General features: G+C 46.2%; 1 protein-coding gene across 1 annotated transcript in view; it reads right to left on the bottom strand.

Moving 5' to 3' along the window:
* The window catches only part of CACNA2D3 (calcium voltage-gated channel auxiliary subunit alpha2delta 3), an 899902-nt gene that overhangs the window by 279725 nt on the left and 595629 nt on the right, over positions 1-24548 (bottom strand). Inside the window, exon 17 of the mRNA XM_027121113.1 lies at positions 1247-1330. Within this exon, the coding sequence (XP_026976914.1) occupies positions 1247-1330 (84 nt within the window). The remainder of the gene's footprint in view (positions 1-1246; positions 1331-24548) is intronic.

Raw genomic sequence — 24548 nt, 5'->3', positions numbered from 1 at the left:
TACATTAGGTGCAGTACAATTAAAAGACCCAGACGTGAATCCTGATGACAATGTTTAAAGATCAAGAAGATATAAAACTCTACCAGGTCACTGAGCTGACACAACGTCAGGTCACCGGCACCTGGGAAAAGAGAACGGATGAGGAAGTAACTTTTTATCAAACAGCAAAGTTACTCTATCTGAATGGGGTTTAAAAAAGACTGAGTCCAGATGAAGAAGGAAATAGGTTAAATTTCTAAAACAGATATGACTCTTGCATTTTATAGGCAAGGAAAAAACTCAGAGATTTATGCTAGCTGAGACATCCAGGTTGCAGAGGATGTGAAGAGAGGAAAAGAAAGCAGCAAGAGGACTGTGATGCCAGACATATTTCTGAAAGCACAAGAACCCAGCCTGCAGGTTTCAAATGGTTCCCCTCAACATCCCTTTGGAAAGCAAGACAGAGGGAGGGATAGAAACACTGCTGACTCAATGAAGAAGCTCAAGAAAGGACTCCAGACAAATCAGGGAGATGCAGGCAGAGAAACATAGCCTGGGCACGAAGAATCCATAGAAAAAGGGAAGAGCAAGTGTCCAGATAGGAACACCTGGGAAGTTAGGATTTAATTAAGGACAGTCTGCCTGCATTCACAAAAGGTGGCATGTCTAACAAATCTGATTTATTGAGGAAGGAACAAGAAGACTGACGGGGCCTAGTCGTGGGCATAAGGAAAGCCTTTGATACAGTCCCACAGGCTGAATCTGTGTAGGAAACAAGCATGTGTTACTGCAGTGTGACCTGGAAAGGGGAAAGGCTGGGGCAGCCCTGGAAACAGGGTGGCCAACCAAGCAGGAGGAGAGCGGCTCTGCCAAGCCCTGGGCTGAAACCCTGACAGGTGAGTTCTGGCCCTGACTGTGCAGCTGCCCGGCGAGGCTCTGGCCAAGCTCCCCTGAGGGAGACAGATCCCATTAATGGCGCTGAGGAGGAGTCTGGATTAATCGGGTGCAGAAGAGACTAGAGCCTAGAAAGGGATGGTTTTAGCAGACTGCACAAAGAAGCCAGGGTGGCTGGCCCGTTTGCAAGTGGACCTACGGGTGGGAGCATTACAAAACTCCAAACGGGTACAAGGGCCCGTGGTCTCCGCGACCCTCTGGTGGCCAGGTGTCCCTCTGGTGGGACTCTCGCCTGGCTCCCAGGCAGCCTCCAGGTACAGAGGAGGGTACAATGGAGCTCCCTTCTCACCAGGCTTGAAAACAAATCACTTACCACATCATCGCGGTCCTCCCACTCCACCTCCGAAAGGTCAACACTACTGTAGTTAGGTTTCCTCCGCTTTTTCCCTTCTTCATACTGGCAGGAGGGGAAGAGAAAGAAAACAATGACAAACAAAGAAAACATTTCCGTGAGCTCACTGGCCAGGGCAACCTTCATCATCCGAAGTCCTGGTTCATGCCTGAGGACTGTGAGTGGAGGGGCCTAGTGAGAAGCCCAGCAGCGGGGGCGGTCCTGGGGTTTCTGTGGCAGGAAAACCAAGCCCAGTCACCTGTAAACATTCGCTCCCAGCTAGGGGGAGTATACAAGCCAATTCTTTTCTCCCTATGAACTTACCTAGCGGACTCCTCACCTCTAAACATGCCAGATGCAGAGCCAAGCCTTTCCCCTCCTTGGACATGCTATGTGTGGAATGCAACCTTCCTCCTCGACTCCAACACTTTTAAAGCCCACCCCTTCAAGACACAGGAAAGGGCATCTTACATAGTTTACAAAAAATCTAGTTATATCCCTCTGTGTTTTATACTTCTCCCATCCCTACCTCCTGCCTCATACCTACCTCATACTCCATGGAAACAAAAGTACTGATCTCCACATTTGGGCTCAACATCCTGGTAACATTTCGCAGACACACAGAATCTTCTACTTGCTATCACACTGGCCACAGCAGTGCTGAGCTAAGCACAGCTACTTTACCTGGAGTACATGTGGGTATTGGGAATCACTACCAGATTTAATGGCCATTAGGGCATTTCTCTGGAAAAGCTGATGAGTGCATTAATAACAGAGAAAGTGGTTTTAGTTTTTTTCCCCCTAAATCACTGGTGTTAGTCACCTGGCAAGCCTACATTTTATCAACTGGACAGTCCTGCGTCTGGATGTTCCTGTGTCTAGGGCCTTTAATGCTGTGTTTATAATGTAGGAAAGTCTGCCCTCTGCTGCAGGCTCAGGATAAGCAACCCCTTTGCCAGTTCATAGGATACGGCTGATGGCATATTGGAAAAAATACATATGTATGTATAGGTTTTTTCTCTTTTCCTTTTATTTCTAAATTAGTCATCTTCTGACTTAATTCGTAGGATTCTAAGTGAGACGCAGCATCACTCTAGGTGTTTTAAGAACCCCAAACCACAGGTTACCATTTTGGACACTGCTCGGCTACCATGGAGACAGGTGCTGAAGGCACATGGTGTGGAAGAGAAAATCACTGCTGGTGTACGGAACCAAACAGGCCCAAACCGGCCCCCAGAGAGTGGCCAGACAGGGTAGATCTCCCATCACTGTGAGGCCAAACAGGGCCCAGTGGTTTTCCTGCCGTCTTGTCTTCCCTCAGGGCTGCATTTCAGGAACGCTGAGATGTCCTTGGAGAGCACCCACCCTCACCACCCAGGAAGGCTGCCTTGCCTCGAAGGGGCAGTGGGCTCTGACCACCTTGGTCCACTGCCCTTCCACTCCCTTCTCTCAGGTTTCCAATTAGCAGACTGTCACGGTCAGTTTTATGACATCAGATCCACTCCAGATGAAGGGGAAGCGAAGTGGTTCCCTCAGAAGCCACTGTAAACGATAGCGGATTCACAGTTGGATCCTGTTATGGAAAGTTCACTGTGCATAGAAGCTGTGGTCCTCAAGAGAGTCAGGCTGGGGCTGAGCCTGTGTGACAGGAAAGAGGTCAGCAGGGTTGTCACCCTCTTCTCAAGGTGAGGAGGTGTGAGGGGGGAGGGGCACACGATGCTGAGAAGCCCACTTGTGCCCCGAGGAGCTAGAGTTGGACATTCTTGGGCCTCTGTTATCTGTGCTAATGCCCCCCAAGTCCTGTATTGGTAAAAAACATTCCTGGGAGCCACTAGGTACCCCAGAAGTTCCTATGGCCCAGCTTCTGACCATTAAAGGCAGAACTTTCACAGTTTCTTGGGTAGCCTAGTGCTAGGTATATACTGTCTTTTGGAGGAAGTTCTTCCATTGGTCACTTCAAAATCCTCCTTTATTCACTTATTCAACATACATTTATTGGACACCTAGCAAGCACAAGGTCCTAAGGAGATAAGTAAAGTCAATTAAACGGTGCTTCATTCTTTCCCAAGGACTTCTTTGTGGTTTATCACTCTTAATTCTGCCTATCTACAGTCAATTTATTGCCCATGATGCCTGTGGCAAGTTAAATATCAAACTAAATAGCAAGTTAAATAAGATCACAGAGCCAGTATGGAGGAGGACACCCCTACCTACCCACAGCCCCTGACCAAATTTTCATGGCTAAGCCTCAAGTCATTTCAACTGCTGCTAAAGAAATTCAAAAAGACCCCCAAGGCCCTTCATCCTCAGAGAAGGTGTCCCCCTGTCTTTGTTAAAAGAGGAGAGCACAGTGGTTCTGCCACTTACTGGGCATGTGACACTGAGCAAGGCACCCAGCTGCTCCAAGCTTCCTTTTTCTCAACTGCAAAATTGAGAAATACCTCCATAGCCAAGGTAGGTTGAGACAATTAACTAGGTACTGTATGTAAAATGGCAAGCACATCCCTGGCACAGCATGGAATAAACCCTTAATAGGCATGTAGCTAATGTGAGTCCTGAAAAAGTCATAACCTTCTTGATGAAGACACAGGCTCATTGTATACAATTGGCTACTATGTCATTTCCTTGACATGAAGGAGACCATTTAATAATTTGTTGGGTCACTGTTGCACAAGCCATAGGGAGGCAGAAGATGTTTGCTGAAGATGATGGTGCCAGACCGTCACACTCATATGCCTCCTCTTGGTATGTAAGATACTTGTGTAGTAAACATCAGGTTGGGACTCAAGACTCTCCTGGAGAAAACTTCATAACTGTGCTAAAGAACCCAAGTCCTTTTAGACGACACGTGGCAAAAGTGGAATCCACAGACATAGATCCCTTGACTTTTGACCATTCCTAGGTATCTTCCTTCATTGTTGGTAATAACCACTCAAGAAATTCAGTACACTGCACTACTGGTATTCAAGAAACTGGCAGAGATTAGAGAGTGAGGGGAAGGAAGATTTCCCAGCATACCGGTCTGTAAGTCACCATATTCCAGTAAGTCTCTAATTTAACTACATTGAAAGAAACAGATGGGACTGGGGATACCCCCTCTGGAACTCTACTTTAGGAATGCCCCTCTACGATGTCCGCTTAACCAGTGAAATAGGTATGAAATACTTTCTATTTGGGTCTTTATTAATGAGTGAGCTCCTTTAAAATATAAACAGTAGTGTCCCAGAGTGACTACTCTGAGTAAGAAAAGAAAAACTCAGTAGGCTGTTGCATAGATAAAACAGGTCAAGGACAATGAGTAAACTCCAGCATGATGACCCTAAATCCACCTAATCTTTTCTCCCATTAAGAAAACTTACTAGATGGCTAGAGACTAGACCTCCACTCGGAAGACACCTGGGCTGTGGACCACCACCACCTAACCCCCACATTTTCCGGGGTAATCACCTTGGCTTTCCCACAGGGAATCCCCTTGGACCCCACACTCAGTAAATATAGTTCTAGCGAAGGCAAGACCATCCTGGTTCAGAAGGAAGCCAGTGACCTGAGTATGTGAGGGACACACACAACTCTCCAGGACACAGTGATTGGTTCAGGATTGGGGATGTAACTCATACCAACCCACATGAGACTCAGTCTGGTATGCTTTCCTGGATTTATCCAGAAAAACTAGCTCTCCATCTACTAGCATCACTAAGGCAGTAGGATGTGAACTTGAGCTCCTCGTGGCCATCCCTGCCACTACTTGGAGAGAGCCTTCCTGAGAATGAAACCAGTGCAGAGGAGGCAGAGAGAGTACATGAAGAGAGTCCTGAAAGCACGGTGTGTGTACCTGGATCAAGCTGTGCCTGAAGTCTTTATACCTTTGGGTGTTTCACGTACCAACACATTCTCTCCACATTACCCACCTTCCCTTTTTAAAGATTTTTTAAAGCTGGCTTGGGTTTCAAGTGTAAGTATTCATCAGAGTTCCAACTTGTATATATTTAGTATCTTTACTTTTTCTTTTTAAATGAACCATTTTTAAAGTACATTTTAAATGAAGTATTCACAAACTCTGGTACTTTAATGATTATTTAGAAACACGTGATTTGCAAAATACCTCACTGCTAATCAAGATAGTCCACTGTGTTTGAGCATGGCTTACCCTCTGTACCTGCTTTCCCCCGGGAGGACATAGGTGTGGCCACAGTGTCAGAGAGTGACAGAAAAAGAACTAAACCCTCGAATCTCTGACTCCCAGGACAGATCGCCCCTCTCCCCTGGGATCTGGCCTGGGAAGAATCCCAGGTCCCCCAGCCCCACTCCCTCTTTCCCTTCGTGAGGATCTCGTTACTGGGGCTGAGGCATCGGATATGGCATTTGTTAGTGTATCTATAAACTGTAACTTCCTTTGAAAATATGATTAACGAATTGCAAACGGTTTCCAAAGGTTTATAAACAGATACTTTGAGAGCCACGGGTAGGTTTGTAGTTTTTGGTGCCTGTTTTATGAAAAAAATATGTGGGGGAGAATTTAATAAGGAAAGATATTCTGTGCTATGAAATACTTTGAGGTGGAGTTTCAAATAAAGGCCAGATGTGGTGAACACACAAACCAGCCTGTGGCCTAGGAGGATGGGGCAAGAAGGGCACCTATCTGAGGAGCCAGCGGAACCATCGGGGGTCTGCCGTAAGTGCCAAAACCTTTCTGGCAGTGTTTAATTGTCTGGATGTGAGTGTCCCTTTGTGTTACCTACAGACTGATTGTGGAAGCAGAATGGGATGGGCTAAGGTGATGGCCATGTTCATGTGGGTTTGAACAGAACAAAAATGCCTTTGCTTTCTCTGTGTGCCTTTGGGAAGGACTAAAGGAAGTCAGCTACACACATCCATGCAGCCTCTGTGAAACAAATATTATGTGTGCTAATAATTGATAAACAGTACGTGCTGTTCCATGCTGCCAACAGGAAGGAAGGAGTTGGGGGTGGGAGGCCCACAACTGGAGAGGAAGAGGCCTTGCCCAAAGCCAATGCCATCTGGAGAAGGGGTGTGGCCAGGGGCTGGGAGCCAGCCTTTGTCTGGGCAGATGTTTCTCTTGGGAGGCAGTCACGGTCCTCAGCTGGTGAATACCTTCACTACCTCCTCCGAGGCCCTGAGTCTCCTCTTGTCTCAGAGGCTGAAGTGGCCATTTCAGGAGAAGGAAGGGAGGCACATCTTCTTTCCTCCATGTACAAAAGAGGAGGACCTAATGGCCACTGGGCTCTTCATTCCTTCACTCTTTCATTCAATCACTTGTCCATACGCATATCCAAAAATACTGTTGGACACCGATTATTTATCAGGCCTTGAGCAAGGCCCAGGTGAGCCTTGGGAAAGCATGGAGAAGCTGTTTGAGAAGGATCATCTTCTGCCCTCCAATTGCAGATCACCGTTCACCAGGCCAGTAAGGAGAGCAGGGAAAAGCCAAGGCCCCAAAGGGAAACTCTGGTTCAAATCTGGTCTCTACACCTACAAGCTGTGTGCCCAGGGCTAACCTGTACTTCTCTGAGCCTGCCTTGCTCCTCTGCAGGATGGAGATAAGAGCACTCAGCTCACAGGGCTGCCACAGGAGCAAATGGGCACAGAAACGGTTGAGCGCAGCAGACATCCTGACAAACAGGGCTGGGGCAACCTGCCACCCAGACAGCGCTAGTAAGTGCTGCTGTTGCCCCGACTGATGAAATAGGGCAATGCATGTCAGCATGCTCATCCCTAGAGACGCCGTTCATGGGGTGAAATGGTTCTTAACATTACAGCTGTTTATTAATACTTCTAGTCCTTTAAAGAGGCAGTTCAGCTTGGCTCGGGGGCCCATTCTTCTCAACGTCAAAGGGAAGGGTCTCAAACAAGGACGTGGTCCCAAGGCCAGGTGGCCAGATGGGCCTGCGACAGACTGATGGTCTCTTCCCCTAGAATTTGCAAATCAAGGTCTCTGACTGTCACAGCGTGTCCTGCCCCAGAGGAGATGGCCGTAGGGAAAGGGAGTCTCAGTGGTATCAGCCTCTGCTCTACTGGCTATGGTCTAAACGGTTTAAGCGTTTACAGTTTTTTAAGATCCCCTCCCACCCCGGTTATACATGTAACAACTGCTCATTTTAGAAAATTTGAAAAATAATGAAAAGTGCAAGAAATGGAAAAAAGATTGCCCTTGCTACTACAACCCAGGGATCGCCACCCGACATTCTGCTATCTTTCCCAAAGGGCAAGTATTTTGAAGCGGTTACTGTTTTCAGTTTTCTAAGCTCATTGTTTCTCCAGCAAGGAATTTATAAAACGTAGCAACCAATCTGTTCTGCTTTCCAAGTGACTGCTTTAAAAAAAAAGCAAATTTGTTTTTTTTCTGCTGGCTAGCTTCCCCCTCAACTCCCTATCATTCTTCTTGAAGAGGGCATTTCTTGTGCCAGGCACGGTGCTAAGTGCTGTGCGTGTATCTCCTGCAATTCTCACAACACCAAGAGAGGAGTAATTCTTCACAGACGGGAAAGACGCAGAGCCCAGGGATGTCGGTCACACAGTGGCATGGCTAGCAGGCACTGGAGTCTGATTCCTTCCCAACTCTGCCTGCTTTCTGAGCCTCCAGTCTTCACCACCCTCTGCACTGCCTCCCTTAGCTGGTCCCTTCTCATAACTCACTAACTCAGGGCAATCGCTGATAGCACTTCAAGTAGCCAGCGTGTTAATGGTGGCAGAGCCGCCTTGGAAGCCAAATCCCACCAGCCATTCATGTCTCTGTTAACAGCCAACTCACTGGCGCTGGCTTGAAACTAACCTTGATGGCCAGGGGTGCAAGAATCAGCTTTAGGTTAAGAACAAGTACAATATTGTGTGAGTACGGTAAGCTAAGGATCATGCCACATGTCTAACATACAATATCATATTTACACGATGCCCAATAACCAATATTCAACTCAAGGTCTCAGAGAAGCCTGGTAGTACCGGATGGTATCACTGATAAAGGATTTCCAGCAAAAGTGTGACCCTCTGGTTGTGTGACCCCACCACAGCTCAGATAAGACACATGGTTGGATGTCATAGGCACTATGGCAGGAGAGAAATGCTGATGAATCTGTATTCAGAGCTGAAATCCTTTGCGTTCATGGGAAGATGAGACGCCCAGATACACCAGAGGGAAACAGGGCCATGAGGGTGTGTATAAAGGCAGTCAGAAGGTGGGAGAGAGGCAACAAGGGCATGCCGAGACAACAAGCTTTTCCCTTTTTCTAAAAGGCACTGTGCTCTTATTAATGAATGTTTTTAAGTGTCTCGAAGAAGAAAAGTTCTACATGCTCTCCTAGTGTGATTACAAAATCCTTTTGATCGCTGTAAGACTATAACAGCTCTGGTGGGTTTTTTTAAAACAACGATTAACTGGCCACTTTGAAAATCCGAATGACCTTTATCTTAAACAGTGTCCTCTGAGTCACTGGAAGTGAGTCACACACACTGTGAGTGGGAAGGAGGTGGCCAGCCCCACCACCATCGTTTTTGCAGGTCAAATGTGGCTTACTACACAGAGGTTGGATTTAAATTCTCCTTCTCAAAAAGCCAGTCTGTCTTGTAATAGCAAGCTAGTCAAAAACATGAACATCACGCTGAGTGGCTGAGGTGGGAAGAACTTACTGCGCTAGCAAAGGGACAGGGGACGGGGACTCTGATGGGACAGAAGAGAGGCACCTTCAGACCTGCTGACTCAGGTGCAAGAGTGATGCTAAGAAAAGACCGCCTCTCCACAGAGAAGAAAGAAGAGTGTACGTGAAGGCTACATACAAAATAAAAATGCATGTGGGCGCCTGGGAGACAGCTACTCTAATAGGTTAGAACACTTTTGAGACAGAATGCTCTTCAGAGCTTCCTCGGCAAGGGTTAGATGCAAGACAGCATTCAGAATGAATTTCAAAGTTTCAAAAAGTTGCATCAAATTCTTTAGCATGGAAATGTGCCATGTTCCAAAGCCAATTTGATAGAAAGATTTCAGAGACCACTTGAGTCATTAGGAGATAATATCTAGGGTAAAAAGAGGACCTTTATAATCTGAGAGTATGTCTATGACTTTTGACAAGCCACTTTTTTTTTTTTTTTTTTGCATTTACAGAACTTTATCTGGTATTATTCCTTTGAGAAGTTAATTATATATCAAAAGACTCTTGGGTATGTGGAACCTGTCAGACCATTTTGAACACGGGGTACAATTAGGCACCACAAATTGATTCCAGTTTTGAAATGGCAAAGACAATGAATTTCCTTATTCACTCAAGTAAAATCACAAATTAGTATCAACCAGCACTGCAACACAGTAATGTGTCAGCCTTCAAATGATGCTGCAGCTAACTATTCACTGTAGGTGAGTTCTCTGTGGTGCTGGCTTTTCTCCTGCCCTCAGTAACATTCCCAGTGCCTCTGCCCAGCTCAATCACTGGGAAAAGGACTCTAGTCTCATCCCTCTTTGGAGGGATGGCAGTCGGAACAGAGAGATCTCTCAACTTCAAGGTCCTTGTGCTTACTGACATCAAGGGTAGGAAGCTGGCAATGATTTTGCAACTGAAGTAAATAGAGGGATGCAGAAAAGAAGGAAAGGAACCATTCCTTCCAAGCCAGCTGCCATAACCCTGGACTCAGGTGTATGCCTTATGCCAGTAATGGTATCATCCTGCATCACACTGCTAAGCCTTCATGACCCACGCATGCATGAGTGTATGTGCGCAATTTTGGGAGCTGCTTGGCAGGATAGCTTTATTTTGTTTTGCTTTTTTCCTGATAAAGTTTTTAAAGATACTTGTGAAGGAGGAAAAGACATGTAGAGATCCATCTTTGTGGCCACCTCTTCCATGAAAGTTTCTCTGATCCTCCCAGCTAGAGTCTCTTTCCCTTCTTACTCAAGGTAGCCCTGTTCTCCACTTCCCTGAGGACACAGGGCTTTGCAGCATAAACATGCATGTGGCTATTTTTTCCACTGACCTGATCTCTCCTCTAGCCATGTCCTGACCACCAAACACAATGGTCTCATCAACCATTGGTCCATCTAGCCCTCTGGATTGGTGACTGGGCAAAATGTTTAGTTTTGATTTTTTTTATATATAATTCTCAGTTCTACTGATATAGCTTTTAAAAAGTGTTTCTGAATGCATGCTGGTCTGAATAAGCCCAAAAGACTTCTGATATCATTCATAACTTATAGGAAAAACAAAGGTCCCCTGCAAGGCTAACTGAGTTCTCTTATATTTGCCTGTGACAATGGAGACACTGGCAAAGGCTGGAACACATGAGTATAATAAAGAAAGAGGCCAGTGGGCCAGGCAAAGTAGCCAGGCTCATCAAACTACCACATTCACTGCTTCTACTAAGTGTCTCCTAGAATTGAACTGCATCTCTCCATCCCTCTTGCCATCAGCTTAGTGTTGGCCACCATGATACTGGTGTTGATGAGGGTACATGTCTTCTAAGCACCCATGCCTGGACTCCACCCTCCAATCCATTTTCCCAAGTCCTGCCAGGGGGATTCTTCTGTAACCCTAATCGGATGACACATCACCACTCAGTCTGAAATCCCTGTTACTTCTCATAGGCTGATGTCCAATGTTCCTGAATGCCACAAATCCCCATCACCCTGCCTCTGCTTGCTGCTCTGGCCTCTCACCACTTCCTGCCTCTCACCCCATACTCCCCAGCTAGACTGTGCTGACTGCTAGAAGGGTCACTGTCATGCTTGCCATCAGGTCTCTGCACATGCCACTCCATCTGCTCCCAACTCCCTTCAACCCAACTCAGAGTCAAGCGGCCACTCAGCACTCAGCCAAGACATCAGCTTCTCTGGGAAGTCTGCACTGGCCTGTCCCCAGTCAGTTCAGGTCCTTCCTGTATCCTCTTCAGCGTCCCGTGGTAGCTCTATCTCCATGACTAACACATAGTACTGCAAGGTCATTGCTTCCTTGCCCATCTCCTCCACTATGTCCCAAGCATCTTTGGGAAAGAGGCTATTTCTTGTTCAGCATTGAACCTACATTGCCAGGAGAGTGCCTGGCAAAGAGTAGTTTCTTCATGAATATTTGATGAATGAGTAAACAGAATGAATGAACAAATTAGGATGGGTCCTTACTTAATAAGTACACTTATAACACCAATCACATGCCTGGCCTATTCTAGACATTTCATGTACATGAACCCACTTAATCCTCATAACAATCCCAGCAGTAGGCACTATTTTTGTCCTCATTTTTCAGGAGGAAACTGACTAGAAGGAGGTTGAGCAACTTGTCCAAGGTCACACAGCTGATAGTAGCAGAGCTGAGGGTGACCCTAGACTAGGGTGACCCTAGACACCAGCCTCAGAGACTGTTCTGCTCCATGGAGAAACATGTACTGGTGAACCTCCCATAGGTGGACCTGAGTTTGCTGCTCAGTGCCTGCCTAAGATGTGTCCTTCGAGGACACAGCAAGGGGATCATGGCAAAGTGACCTGTAGTCATCATCAACCAGCTGCCTGGAATTCCACCTTGAGCAGAGCTGAGTTTCAAATTATTAACTCTCAAAGGGATCTTTCCGTGAAATATATGTGAATGTACTATTTATACTTATATTTGAACCTGGATGAAATAGGCATCAGTTAAGGGCATCCAACCCACAGAACTCTCAAACCTGCTGCAGTACTGGGAGTCAGACAAATGTCTTTACCTGTCCCAGTCACACCCAAACCCTCTTCCTGGAGTGTAGCTAGAAACTTAGAAACTCCAGAGGAGGCTTTTTGGGGGAGAGTGGGGGAAGAAGCAGCATCTGGGAGAATTAGAAAATTTTAACTGATTCTAATACCCAGGATACATTTTTGAAATCCTTACGTTTCTTCACTGGGGAGAGGTAACAGCACCCCATGATGCCTGTCAGCTTCTGAATGTCCCAGATAAACCTTCCACAGGATTTTTTCTCCTCTTTCCTGTTTATCCTTCCCAATCCCAAGAAATTAAGCTTAGCTCACTGGGCACATCTTTCTGCTTGGGCACATTTCTGCCAGGCAGGGTCCTTGTCTATTTAAATCTGTCTTGAGCATCCCTTAGCAGAAGGGTTCTTGGGCTTTTGATTTAATTTGGAGTCTGTATGTGTGTATGTGTGTTCCTTTTACATGATGTTCTAGATTTGTTTCCTGCAGAGTCTGGCCACCACTCTGCATGGGGTGAATTATGCCCATTTATCTGTGGGACTTTGGTTTTATAGTCATTGGGTCCAAAAAGAGGCCATTGTGACAATGATAAATGTCCCTTGACTTGCTCCTCAGGTGGTCTCAGTCCTTCCAGGGAGAGACAGGCACACAAAGCATCGAATTTCAGACTTGAACCCAGAGATCCCTGGGGTGAGGCTGGCAGGCCAGCCTGTCATTTGGGATTTCTGGCCCTGGCCAGCTGGGGCACAAAAGCACTCCATCCTATGAAATCCCCAGCCACAAACCAAAGAAATGCCAGCTAGTGGTGGTGTTGGGGGTGTCACCCGGGTCCTGTCCCAAAGAGAAAGGGGCAAGTGAGGCTGAGAAAAGCTTTCAGCAAAAGCCCTGCCTGGCTTAGCCAAACTGCTTTCTGGCCTCAATATCCCAAATTCATTCCTGATTCCCTTTGCTATGAAAATATCCATGGAGAATGTGGAAATGGCACCTGGGAGGTGTTCAGAAATACATATGGCCTGTCACCTGATTACAAAAGTTGACTGAAGAGCATAATGGTTTGGGCACCTCCTTAATGAAGGGCAACGGTCAGTTCAGGGGTGTGGTGGGGATTAAAAGATTGTGCCCCAAAGCCCATGTTCTCAACCTTTTTATTTGCATTCTTTGCGTCTTATCATTTAGGATTATGTAAAAATGACAGCTGCTTATAATTATTTGGAGGTTTGAGTTGCAATAATTAAAAACATCTGCCTTTATCTTACCGCTACCAGACTTAACCCCTCGAGGTTGGGTCTATTGAACTTCAAAGAGGGAAGCAAAAAATAAAAGAAAACTCCACACATTACTAACAAATTTCTAGTGATTCATTTAAATGTATAACCAGTTATTCCAACAGCCTTCAAACCTTTAATTATCTCTTAAATATATATAATTTGGGACTGCTAATTAGATAGCAATTTAATGCTCTCATGGGGATTCAGAAGCACTGTCTTCTAAAATGTAAACTCACAGAGGAATCATCACTGGCATTCAAATGACTGAATTCTTCAGTTATTCAAATGAGGGTGGGCGTTTACACTGTTGAATCATATGAATATTCTGCTGTCAGCCCCAGCTGTAGGTTTTACAGGGTCCTCAATACACTGAGGGTAAGGCTAGATTTCTCCCAACTCTCTGGAGAGAAACAAGTCCAGCTCCTCCTCGAGGAAACCTAACCTCAGTCTCACAGCCCAGTCTGGTCTCTTCTTAGATGAAGATGGCTCTGTTTTTCTATTTTAAGGAGGAACAAACTTTCCTGGAATTCATAGTTATGAAAGCTTTAATGCTTGCTTCCCAGAATTCTTCATGCTGGTCTGCCTGCTATTGTCTGGGCAGTTAACATTTTAATTAATAACTCTCCCTACAACAGACTGCTGCAGATGGAGGAGGTGAGGGTTTCACTTTGCCTTGAGCTCCCACTTCCTGTGTATTCCTACCCCCGTTGAGATGGTCCTTTAAATTATATAAAGATGTGCATCACATGGAAAAAAGCAATTGATCAATTAGATGACATTGGACAATGATGGAAGCCAGCTCTCGCATCTCAGCCTCACAATGTGGCTAGGCTTTGCATTCCTGAGCCCAGGCTAGTAGCTAGCAGCTGAGGCTCATTTCCCCCACAAGGGGAAGGAGGTGCAGACAAATCTATAGGAATTTTTAACAGATCATTATTCAACACATTGCCTGTAATTACATTTTGATGAGCCTTTTATTGCTAATTCATCATCCAAGATGGGGTACTCTAGATATGAAATTAATCTAGTAAAACAAAGGTCAGAGTGTGTCCAGTGAAAAGAAAAGCTTTGTCCTCATCAAATCCTTTTGCCAAACAATAAAGCAGCAGAGAATCCTATCTCTAAACCATATTTCCTTAAAGTGCCTTCTCCATTATTAACAGCATAAAACTAACACTCTCTGGTGCTTCTAAGTGCAAGCAGGCCAATGTGAGGTGAATATACATGCAGCGCCCCGAAACAGAGATGGGAAATGTGCCTGACACCATCACTTTAAAGCTAAGGTATGTACGCACACAGAACTGTATTTGAAGCTCTAGTCTAGAGCAATCAATTTTTGCAGAGACATATCAGTCCACTGGTGTCTTGGTTTGAGTCCCCTCTGAAGCAGACCCTAAGACCAGGATTCAAAGGCAAGGTTTTTCCTTGGGATGGGTTCCCAGGGAATGCCTGTAGGGACATAGCAAAGTGACTCAGAGACAGAGATGATGGGCAGGCAGCCAACACAAGTTGCATCATCGAGTATGTTAGTGCTGTGGGCACCCCAAGCTGAATCTGACTGCAGGGGTCTGGGAGCCAGTGTGGAGTAGGAGTGTGGTACAGGTGTGGAGCCCACCTGGGAGGTGGGAGTGCTCACCAGTCTTTGGTGGAAGGATGCTAATTCCCTGGCACACCTCGTCCGCTGCGTGCAGGAGAGGAGTGAATTCCAGAAGTCAGAGAAAGTCTTCACTAGGGTTTTGGCAGCCGCAAGCTAGGCTGGCCCCCACGGAGGTGAGGGCCGAGGGGACATGGGTAGGGCATTCACAGAACTACTCCACTAAGCGTGTTCTCCAATAGGAATTTATCAATAAAACCTCAAGGCGCTTTCCCTTGTCCTTTGGAAGTCTGTCCTAAATCTACCCAGATTGCAGACACAACATCTTAAATCTCCCCGTGCCTCAGGGTCTTTGCATACTCGGTTTCCTCAGCCTGAATTAGTCTCCACTCTCTTGGCACAGCAATTTCTTCTCCCCCTCAGGGCTACAGGGCTCAGCTTAAAATGTCATCCCTAACACGGGTTCTCCTTGACCATCCAACTAAAGGTAAGGGCATGTCCCTACTTTTTTCTCTCAGGTCCTTGTTTCCTTTGGAGAGGTTATCCAAAATGTGCAGTACTTTTTATTTGCTTACTTATGAGCTTAAAAAAGACATCTTCTCCATGACCAAATGAAGGAAGAATTATGTCTGTCTTATCACTTGATCCCCAGCATCTAAAAGAGTGCCTGGCACAGGAGAGGTGTTCGATAAATACATGCCAGATGAGGGAAGGAACGGTGGGAGGGAAGGTGGGCTACAGCAACACAAGAAGGAGCAAGTTACACATCTAGGTGTCTGAAGAGCCTTCTGTTGCTCCCTAATATGCTGGACTGGATCACCAATTGTGAACCGAAGCTCACAGGATGCAAACAAACTCCCTGAAGACTTCTCTAGCCACCCCTTCCACAGCTAGACACCAAGTCCTTTTATAAATTCTCCTTCTTGTCAGTATTCCCACCCTGGTACTCAATAATACACTGTGTCATTGTGTAATCAATTTCCTATACATGGGTCTTCTCTCCCATTTATTTATTATTCCACTTCATCTGCTAGGTATCTCTCCAGGCCCTGGATATGCAAGGGTGAATAAAATGCTATTTGATTAGTGACTTCAGGTTGCTTGCAGTGCAGTGAGGGGACAGATGTGTCAAGGGACTTCTATAATGTAGTGTGGAGCCTAAACTCAAAGACCTGTGCAAGAAGCCTGGTGGGACGAAGGGATAGGGTGGTGTGGAGAGGAAGGTTTTGGGGGGTGGGAGTGGGAGAGAGGGAGGCAGTAGAGAGGATGGGTCAGAGCCACACAGCAATGCTTCCCAGATTTGGGGATTTCACAACTGTATCAACCAGGCTGCTCTGGTTGTAAGCAACAGATACCAATTCTTTATCACTTGAGCAAAAGAGGAATTTACTAGAAGTGTATATGGAAGCTCTCTGTTCCTACCACAATGAGAGATTAATGAATTAATTAATATGAATGAATAAATAAATAAAGGACCTGATAGAGGGCCTTTTGCTCTTGTCTTTTCTCTTCCTTCCTTATTTCCTTCCTTCCTTCATTTCCTTCCTTCCTTCCTCTCTCTTTCCTTTTCTTTTAATTCTTCCTCTTTCCTTTCTTCTTTTTCCTTTCTTTATTGGCATACTAAGGACTTGAGAAAAACAAACCTTCCATGTATTCTTACCTTTGTATCAGTCAGGGGCCCAGCAGGAAGCACATGGCATAGTCAAGCTGGCTAATTAAGGAAGGTTTAATAAAGAGGCTATTGGAACAGTGGGGTAGGGTGTAGGAAACTATAAGAAATGGTGCAGTACCCTGAAGCCAGAAGCAGTGAGGACCTTCTCTTCCACTCTGCATGAAGGGACAGAGGAAGGAGCACTCACAGGAGCCCACAGAGAAAAGGAGGCTAATGTGGCTTTAGATTGGGTGCAGCCAGTCCCAGAGGACACAGGGTTGAAAATACAATCCCACCCCACTCTCCTCTCTCCATTTCTTCTGAGTGTGTGTCCCCCACTAGCTAAACTAGTTGTGTCCCCCATAGCCGAGAGCAAAGGAGCCACCCTGAGTGCCATGCAGGTGGTGTGCGGGGGCAGAGAGCAGAGGCAAAAAGGAAAACTGTCCACAGAAGCCAAGGGAAGCCCTCTAGCCCAACTCTCATTTTATAAAAGAACCTTATAACACTGCTTCAAATTAAGGAAGTTTGTTCATTTGAATAGGTTTAACTTTATGAAAAATGACACTGTTCATAGTTGTCTTTTTTTTTCTCTGAACATTGAGCCAAATTTGCTTTCTGACTGACAGAGTCCTTGGCCTAGGCATCAGTTAATCTCTCTGAAATAAGCACTAATGCACAGGATGCTGTGAGGACTTAAAAGAGGCAAAACACACAAAGGTGGTAGGCACAGAGCCTGGTTCTTGACACGCTAAGTAACAACTGCATTGTCACTGTTAGTCCCCTCTCTGCTAAACCCCATCTATGTCCTACGTGTCCATGTACACACCCGGCCACAGAACTTGGGGACCAAGAGGCTGTTGAGTTCTTGAGGTTTGCAGAACAGAAAGCCAGGCACCCCTCTAATCTGCTTAATTCTGAAGCTCACGAGGTGTAAGCATTCCCTGCTCAGGGCTTCAATGCTTCCAATCAAGTGTCCAGACCCAGGCAGTTCCAACCGTTGCCCTCAACAATTTCATCAAGTGGAAAGCACGCAAGGCTCTGTTTTCTCCTTTGCCAAATGATGTATTTCAAAAAGAACAGGCTCGCTACGTGGGGGTCACGCAGCCTTGTTTATTTTTTCTCCGAGCACACACTCCTCTGAGCAGACACACTTACTAAGCATCTGTTCATTCTTTCTTTTAAACTAAATGTGATGGATTCAGACCTGGCGTTAAGAGGAGTCTCCTGGGCTGTGTTTTGAGAATGTGTTCAGGGACCAGGCACACTGCGGTGCCCGCGCGCCACCTACTGGCCGGTCTCGTTCAGTTCACAGCAGTCTGAACAGAGAGTGGGCTGAGATGGGAGTCCAGCCTTTGGGAGCCATAGAAAGGACTATAAACGAGGCTAGGTCCCTACCCCCTACACCACGACAGGCTGGGGCCAGCACGATGCACGGTTCTGAGACCAGAGAGAAAAGTCGTGCCTGGTCCAGCCTGAGGAAAGAGATCCCGGGAAGCTTGTGGGAACCCCCACTGAGTAGGAAGAAGTGTCCTCCAAAGTGGACTGTGGATGCAGTTGGTGTGCATATCACCTCCTCTGGGAAGCCCTCCAGCATCTCAGGGCACCCTTTCTCAACAAAAAAAGATGCTTCCCCTGCGAGCACATAGCTCTTCTTGGCCTCTCTCGCTATCAAGAACTCTTGCTTTGCTCAATGAGTTCCTTGTGGGCAGAGACATTCTTCTACCTGCTTCTATGTCTCCATCAGCTAGCACAGTGCCTGACTTGAGGAACATCTGATGAATGTTTGCAGGCCAGCAGGAGGGCAGAGGCAGAGGCAGAAAGAAAGAAGGGCTTGACCAATCACATGAGCTTCAAGTTTTGTGTCCAATGTAGCAAGGACTCAGTAAATGTTTGATGAGTAAACGTGTGACACCTGCACTTCTCATTTATTGTAGGAAATTGGTACCCAGATATTTAGTCACCAGCACCCTTCAAACATCATCAAAATCACTCAATAAATATTTACCAACCACGCCCTAGATACAGCAGCAAAGTCACAGGAAATCACAAGGGATGGGGCAGGAGAGGCTGAACATAGAGACCTTTCCCAAGAGTGATAAGTGATCCTGAGAAAACTAAAATAGGGGATGTGATGGGGAGTGATGGAGGTGATGTGTGGCTCCTTTGGTCAGAGAGCAAGGATGCCTCTCTGTGGGGGTGACATCTGAGATGAGACATGGAAGCTGAGAACAAGGCAGTCACAGATGTATCCGGGACAAGATTCCAGGTAAAGGGAAGAGCAGGCACAAGGATTTGGAACAGAAAGGAGCTTGGTGTTTCTGAGGAATGGACAAAAGGGCTGGAGTATACCTGGAGCACGGTGGGTAGCCACGCAACTCCGGCAGGTCAGAGAGGTGAAGCCAGATCTGGCAGGGTGCTGTGATCATGGCCTGGAGTTTGGGTTTTACTGCAAATGCCAAGGGAAGCCAGACCATCTGAGTGATGCCTGTGAAAGCCCCTGCTGACTGCTGAGTGAATAATGCTGGGGTGGGGGTCGGGGATGGGGTGTGGGGGGTACAAAAATAGGTGTACAGAGCAGAGCTCAAAGGGAACTGAAGTCATCCAGGAAAGACAGGACAGAGGCCCTGTCAAGAGTGACAGAGGGGAGTGGACTTGGGGTGCATTTTGGAACCAATAGGACATGAGGGTGGATGGCATGGGGAGGGATCCAGAAAAAGTCAGTGCTGGAGGCCACACCCACACCTGTTGAACTAAAAAGAACCCTTAGCATTTGCAATGAGTGGGTGTGGATGGGAAGAAGAAATGAAGGAAGATTAGTTGAGGCATTCCTGGTCCAAAACTTAAACAAAAAAAGAAAACGATTAGATGCGTGGGATAGAAGCTAGTCCTTGCATGACTGAGGATCTGCATCATGATATAAAAATCACATTTAAACTTCACATTGAACTTTTTGGGAATGACACAGAATCTCCTCACAGGGCCCATTGCTTGAACTAAGTCAGTGGACTTCAACAAGGATTCTGATAGCGGTCCTTCCTTTCAAGTTCCCATTTAAACTGGTGTTTGATATGCGCTGTCTGCTTAGCATTTAACATATTTACATGTGTCCATAGGAATGTCCATTTCATTCCTTATGAGAGGACTTTGGCATAAGAATATTTACATTTATTAGCATGTTCATGTGTCAATCTGTGTTATCAACGACCTTCTGCCAGGGTCCATCTATAACCCATGTGCAACAGCAAAAGGGCACAGAAAAATGAACTGCCTGGGCGTCCACGAGAACAAAGAAACAGAATCAACATTTGGAGTGGGGCGAGGACAGTCAAGGAGTAACACAGGGACTTGCTGGTGACATCAGGCAGAACTCAGGCTGTGGGTAACTTCCAGAGGGAGTGGGGCAATTCAGTAATGGGGAGATGACACTGTTATCTGCAGAACTTGGGATCCTTAAAGAGTTAAGCTGAGTTTGACAGAACAACAGAAACGGTTTGGTGTCTGAGTGTTCTGATGTAGATAACCTGACAGTTCAGTCTTCCCACCCCCTGGCCTGGGCAGCACAGTTTGGTTTAGGGCATCTACATGGGTTAGGTGGGAAACCGTGGGGCTGAAACAGGCAGAGCCAATCTGTCCTGACCCGACAGCCTGGAAGGGAGGTGCCGAGGCCACAATGGAGGAGACTACGTAGCCCCCGACTGTTTGCACAGACTCCCAGGATGAAAGACTGGTGGTAGTGGTGGAGCTTGTTCTAATCCACTTTAAGGAAAGAGGAGGTGCTGCCATCTGTTTACACTCTAGACTGGGTTTAAAACATCTGGTTCAAAACGTCTGGCTACACTCTAGACTTGTTTTGTTCCATAGGGCAGCCTCAAGACACATGTGGCTCTTGAGCTCCTCAAATGTCGGCATTGAGATGTACTGTGGGTGTAAAATATACACCAGCTTTCAAAGATTAGTAGGAAAAAAATGGCCAATATTTCATTAATAATTTTTATATTGACTGTATGTTAAAATAATGTGATTTGGGATATACTGGGTTAAATACAATATAGTCTTAAACTTAATTTCACCTATTTCCTTTTTAGATGTAGCTACTAGAAAATGTTAACTTACACAGGCAGCTCATGTTCGTGGCTTGCGTTACATTCTTCCTGGACAGCGCTAGTCTAGACAGATTCTCACTATAATCACCTGATGATGACCCTGTTATTCATCCATGTGGCTGCAAAGACCAGGCTTCTCGGTCACTCCCATCCTCCAGCCACTCTGCCTCCCATTTCCTGAAGAACCAACCAACGTAGCACAGTGAATTTAGCACATCCAAACTGATCTGGGGGCTCCTGGTTCTGGCTCTTTCTAGTCATTTTACCACCATATCGCTTGGTGTCTCACCTTCCTGTTTGTAACATGGGGATATGCACTGCCTCATGGAGAACCCCAGCTCCTCAGCCTGGCACCCCCAGTTGTCTACAGTGTAACTCCAGGCTGCCTTCTAGACCCACCTTCCACCCAGGCCTGCCGTCATGCACACCCTTGCCTTGAGCCTCTGGGCCTTTCTACTACTCCAGCATCCTAGGCTTGCTATTAAATTAGTTAATAATTAAAAGCCTTAACAACTTAAAACACTTTGAATAGTGTCTGCCACACAAAAAGGAATCAACGAATGTGAAAAAAATGACTAAGACCAACAACAACAGTAACAAATACAAAATGCACCTTCCCTAGTTGTGTCTATGGTTACTTTTACACCCTACATATCAAATCGCATCCATTCTATTTGATTTTGAGTTCTCTGAGGTGGGGCACTTCTCTGCAACCACTCTGAGCAGCTTGCTCAGCCCTAGAACATGGTGGCCATCTGACAAACGTTGAGGGAAGGAATGAAGATTTCTCTCCATCGTTCCCAGCTTCCATCTCATCCACCACTACACCCAGTGGCCCATGTGACTGGCTAATTTTCATCCAGCATAGAAACCCTTCAGCATCCTTCCTCATCTTCTGGGCTTGAAGATACAGTGCAAACAGCTTTTGGCAATGTCAACGCGGGCTTCGCGGGCGTGAGTCCTAGATTTTGCCTGCCCCAGGCTCCTCTGCGGAGGCCTGCCTGTGCTGTGGCCGCTGGGAGGGAGCCTTCTTTGTGTCCTCTTGGTGGTTTGACTAGGCCCACAGTCCAGGCCTCCTTGGGAAAGGCAATCAGCTCAGATGTCCCTTTCTTCTAAAACCGAGGGGCACACGGATTACCAAAATCTCAAAGAAAATAAGATCATGGCAAAGGTGGTCCCTTCCTAGTCTTATCGCCCTCAATGCTCTGTAGGGCAAAAGAAAAAGAGATATTAGGGGCTCCACATTTTAAGAAAAATTCATAAAGCTCTCAGAGACATGGGAAGCATGAAGTGCAAGAGGAATCAATTTAAACAGTAACTCTAAGTAACTGCTTTGAAATAGTTTTAACCTGAATGTTAAAGAGGGGCAGAGAACAAGAAAAAACTTCCAGATGTTTAATAACTACTCAAAAAGTGTTCCTCAAGGTCTGACTTGAATCTTTCTTGCTGTGCTATTGTCCTATTCCCCACCCGTGATATGGCCCCCAGCCCATGTAAGATAGCTCCATCAGCCCCCAGTCTAACACACGGGACCCAGCACACCAGGAGCCGGATAAATGTTTGTTGAATCAACATCGGTTAGTCTACCAGAAGTCACAAGCAGGTGGCAAGGACAGGGTGGCTGAGAAACACTTGGACAAAGACTACAGAGAGCCCACTTATCAACAGAAAAGTCTTACTTGAGTAGCTTTGCCAATTAAACCAAAGCCAGTCTGCTGAGTAAGGCTCCTACATCTGAGCTGTTTTTGGAGACACTTCATGATTCACACCCAAATCATACAAGATGAAAGAAAATACTGGATAAAATCAAGCCAAATATTAAGTCTGGGGGGGAAAATTTTATTAGACAAATAAGAAAAATATTGGTATTGTGCTTCAGGAAACCCACTTCTTTCCTCTGCCTGCAGGGGCAGAAACAATCTCAGTGGCAGATGGAGACGGAATAGGAGTTATTTTAAGTGAGTCTGCTCCATCCTCTGCACTGGTCACAACCTCCCACTTACACCCACCATGCTAAGCTAGCAGCCTTGGCCAGAACCAAGGGGAACATCCATTTGTTACAAGGATTCGATTATATGGCTGGGCTTGGAGAAGGCCAATCAGGTTGGAGTGAGGATTCCCCGTCCGAGCTGGCCAAGGAAGCTGCTGGCAGCTGGCTCTCCCCAGCCGTGTGTGAGGGTCTGACCTGGTGCATTTACATCTGGTGCAGACACCGGTTTCTGGGGGAAGCACACCAATTACATTATCCTGAAGGACCCAAAGTAAGAGAAAACCGAACAGTGGCTTTGGAGGATGCCTTCATCCATTCCCCTCCTGAGCTCCTCCTCTGTGCTGAGAGGCTGGTGAGGGAGAAGGGGGGATGAAGCTTTCTGCTTTTGTTGCTCACGTGAACAAGACAGAGAGAAACAAACCACTTGTATGTGCCGGAGCTGGGGTTATTCCCCCCATGTGGACTGATTCTTAACTGTCATTCTTCAGTTACTGCAGCTGCTAGTATATCCTTATTGCTACTCTGAAAACAAACAGACAACAATAGCAACAACAACAAAACCCTTCGGTTTCCTCACGTGGTAGGGCTCACACAGAACATCCCAGTGTAGCTACTGTCTGCTTGTCTTCTAGCTCAGAGTTGGCCCAGAAAATTGAGGGTGTGTGTGTGTGTGTGTGTGTGAGAGAGAGAGAGAGACAGACAGACAGACAGACAGACAGATACAGAGAGATAGAGGGAGGGGGAGAGACAGCAGGCATAAACAGGCTTAGCTGCGGTTGCACAGACTAAGTTGATACCAGGTTCAAAGTAGAACTGCATGGAGACGGCATGATTCCAAGGACTCTGTATCTATTCACTTGTTTTTGGGTGTATACAATCCCTCACCAATGTTTATCACAATAATCGGAACCAACTGAATAATAAAAAGTGTTCTTTAAATCCACCCCCACCCCCAAGCATCCACCACCACCATGTCCTCCGAACCCTTATAGCAGCCAGGCATAGTTCAATAAAATCAATAAAACACAAACGGGGTGCCTGTATAACCGCCACTGTCCGCAAAATGTCCTGGGGCCTGCTTTGTCACACAAGGCTCTTTACTTGCATTATCCCATTTACACTGACAACCAGGAATATTACATACTTTGGTTATGGCAAGATTACAAGAGAAAATGATGCTCAGAGAGGCTGTGTGACTTGCCCAAAGTCACACAGCTGGGATATGGCAGAACCAGGAATCAAGGACAACTTGTGTACTGCTGAAGTGGAATTCCTTCCACTTCACCACTGTCTTTTTCCCAGTAGGAAAATGCAAAACTCAAGGCAGGGTCAACACTCACTACTGATCACATTCATGTGGGTTAGTTCACGTAATCCTCAATGGTGGGCATCACGCCAAACCTCTTCTAAATATGTCAGGGCCTCAGGGTCACAGACTGATAAATGGGATAGATGGCTCACTGACCTGGCCACTCCTTATGTTCTTATCATGGATCAGTAGCAAAATGCTTCATCTGGTTTGGGCTTGGGTTCTCACAAGTGAGATGTGCAGCATTTGCTTGGGTCACCCCATTTATGGGAATTTGACCCTAGCTACCATTTCCAGTGAAATCATTCAGTGCAATGTTTCAACAGTGAGAAGAACAGAAATGACTTGTATTTGTGAGTATTTGCACTGTCAGGAGATGATAAGTCTTGACTGGTTGGCCTGTTTTTATAAGAGCCTTTTGGCTGCCCTCTCAGTGGCCACAGCTCTGGAAAGTACATGAGATGGATTATTTGCAAACAGACCATTTGCTGCATGACCAGGAGATATAAAAGACCAGAAAGACTTCGTGAGTTGACTGTGCAGATGGGAGCTGCTCATTTCCATTGCTATAGAGAAAGGAAAGGTACCTTGGTGACTTCTGACATCTGGTTCCATTTTGTTCCTTCTTTAAAAGCTGATACATAGAAAGTTATTCATTCACTAGCAGAAGATCCAGGTTTGATTGTTTCATTTACTCTGA

This window comes from Aethalodelphis obliquidens, unplaced genomic scaffold (genome assembly GCF_003676395.1).
Source record: "Aethalodelphis obliquidens isolate GAN/ISIS:26980383/991018 unplaced genomic scaffold, ASM367639v1 scaffold22, whole genome shotgun sequence".
Lineage (NCBI taxonomy): Eukaryota > Metazoa > Chordata > Mammalia > Artiodactyla > Delphinidae > Aethalodelphis > Aethalodelphis obliquidens.
The sequence above is the reverse complement of the archived record's forward strand: the minus strand, read 5'-3'. Positions and strand labels throughout refer to the sequence as shown.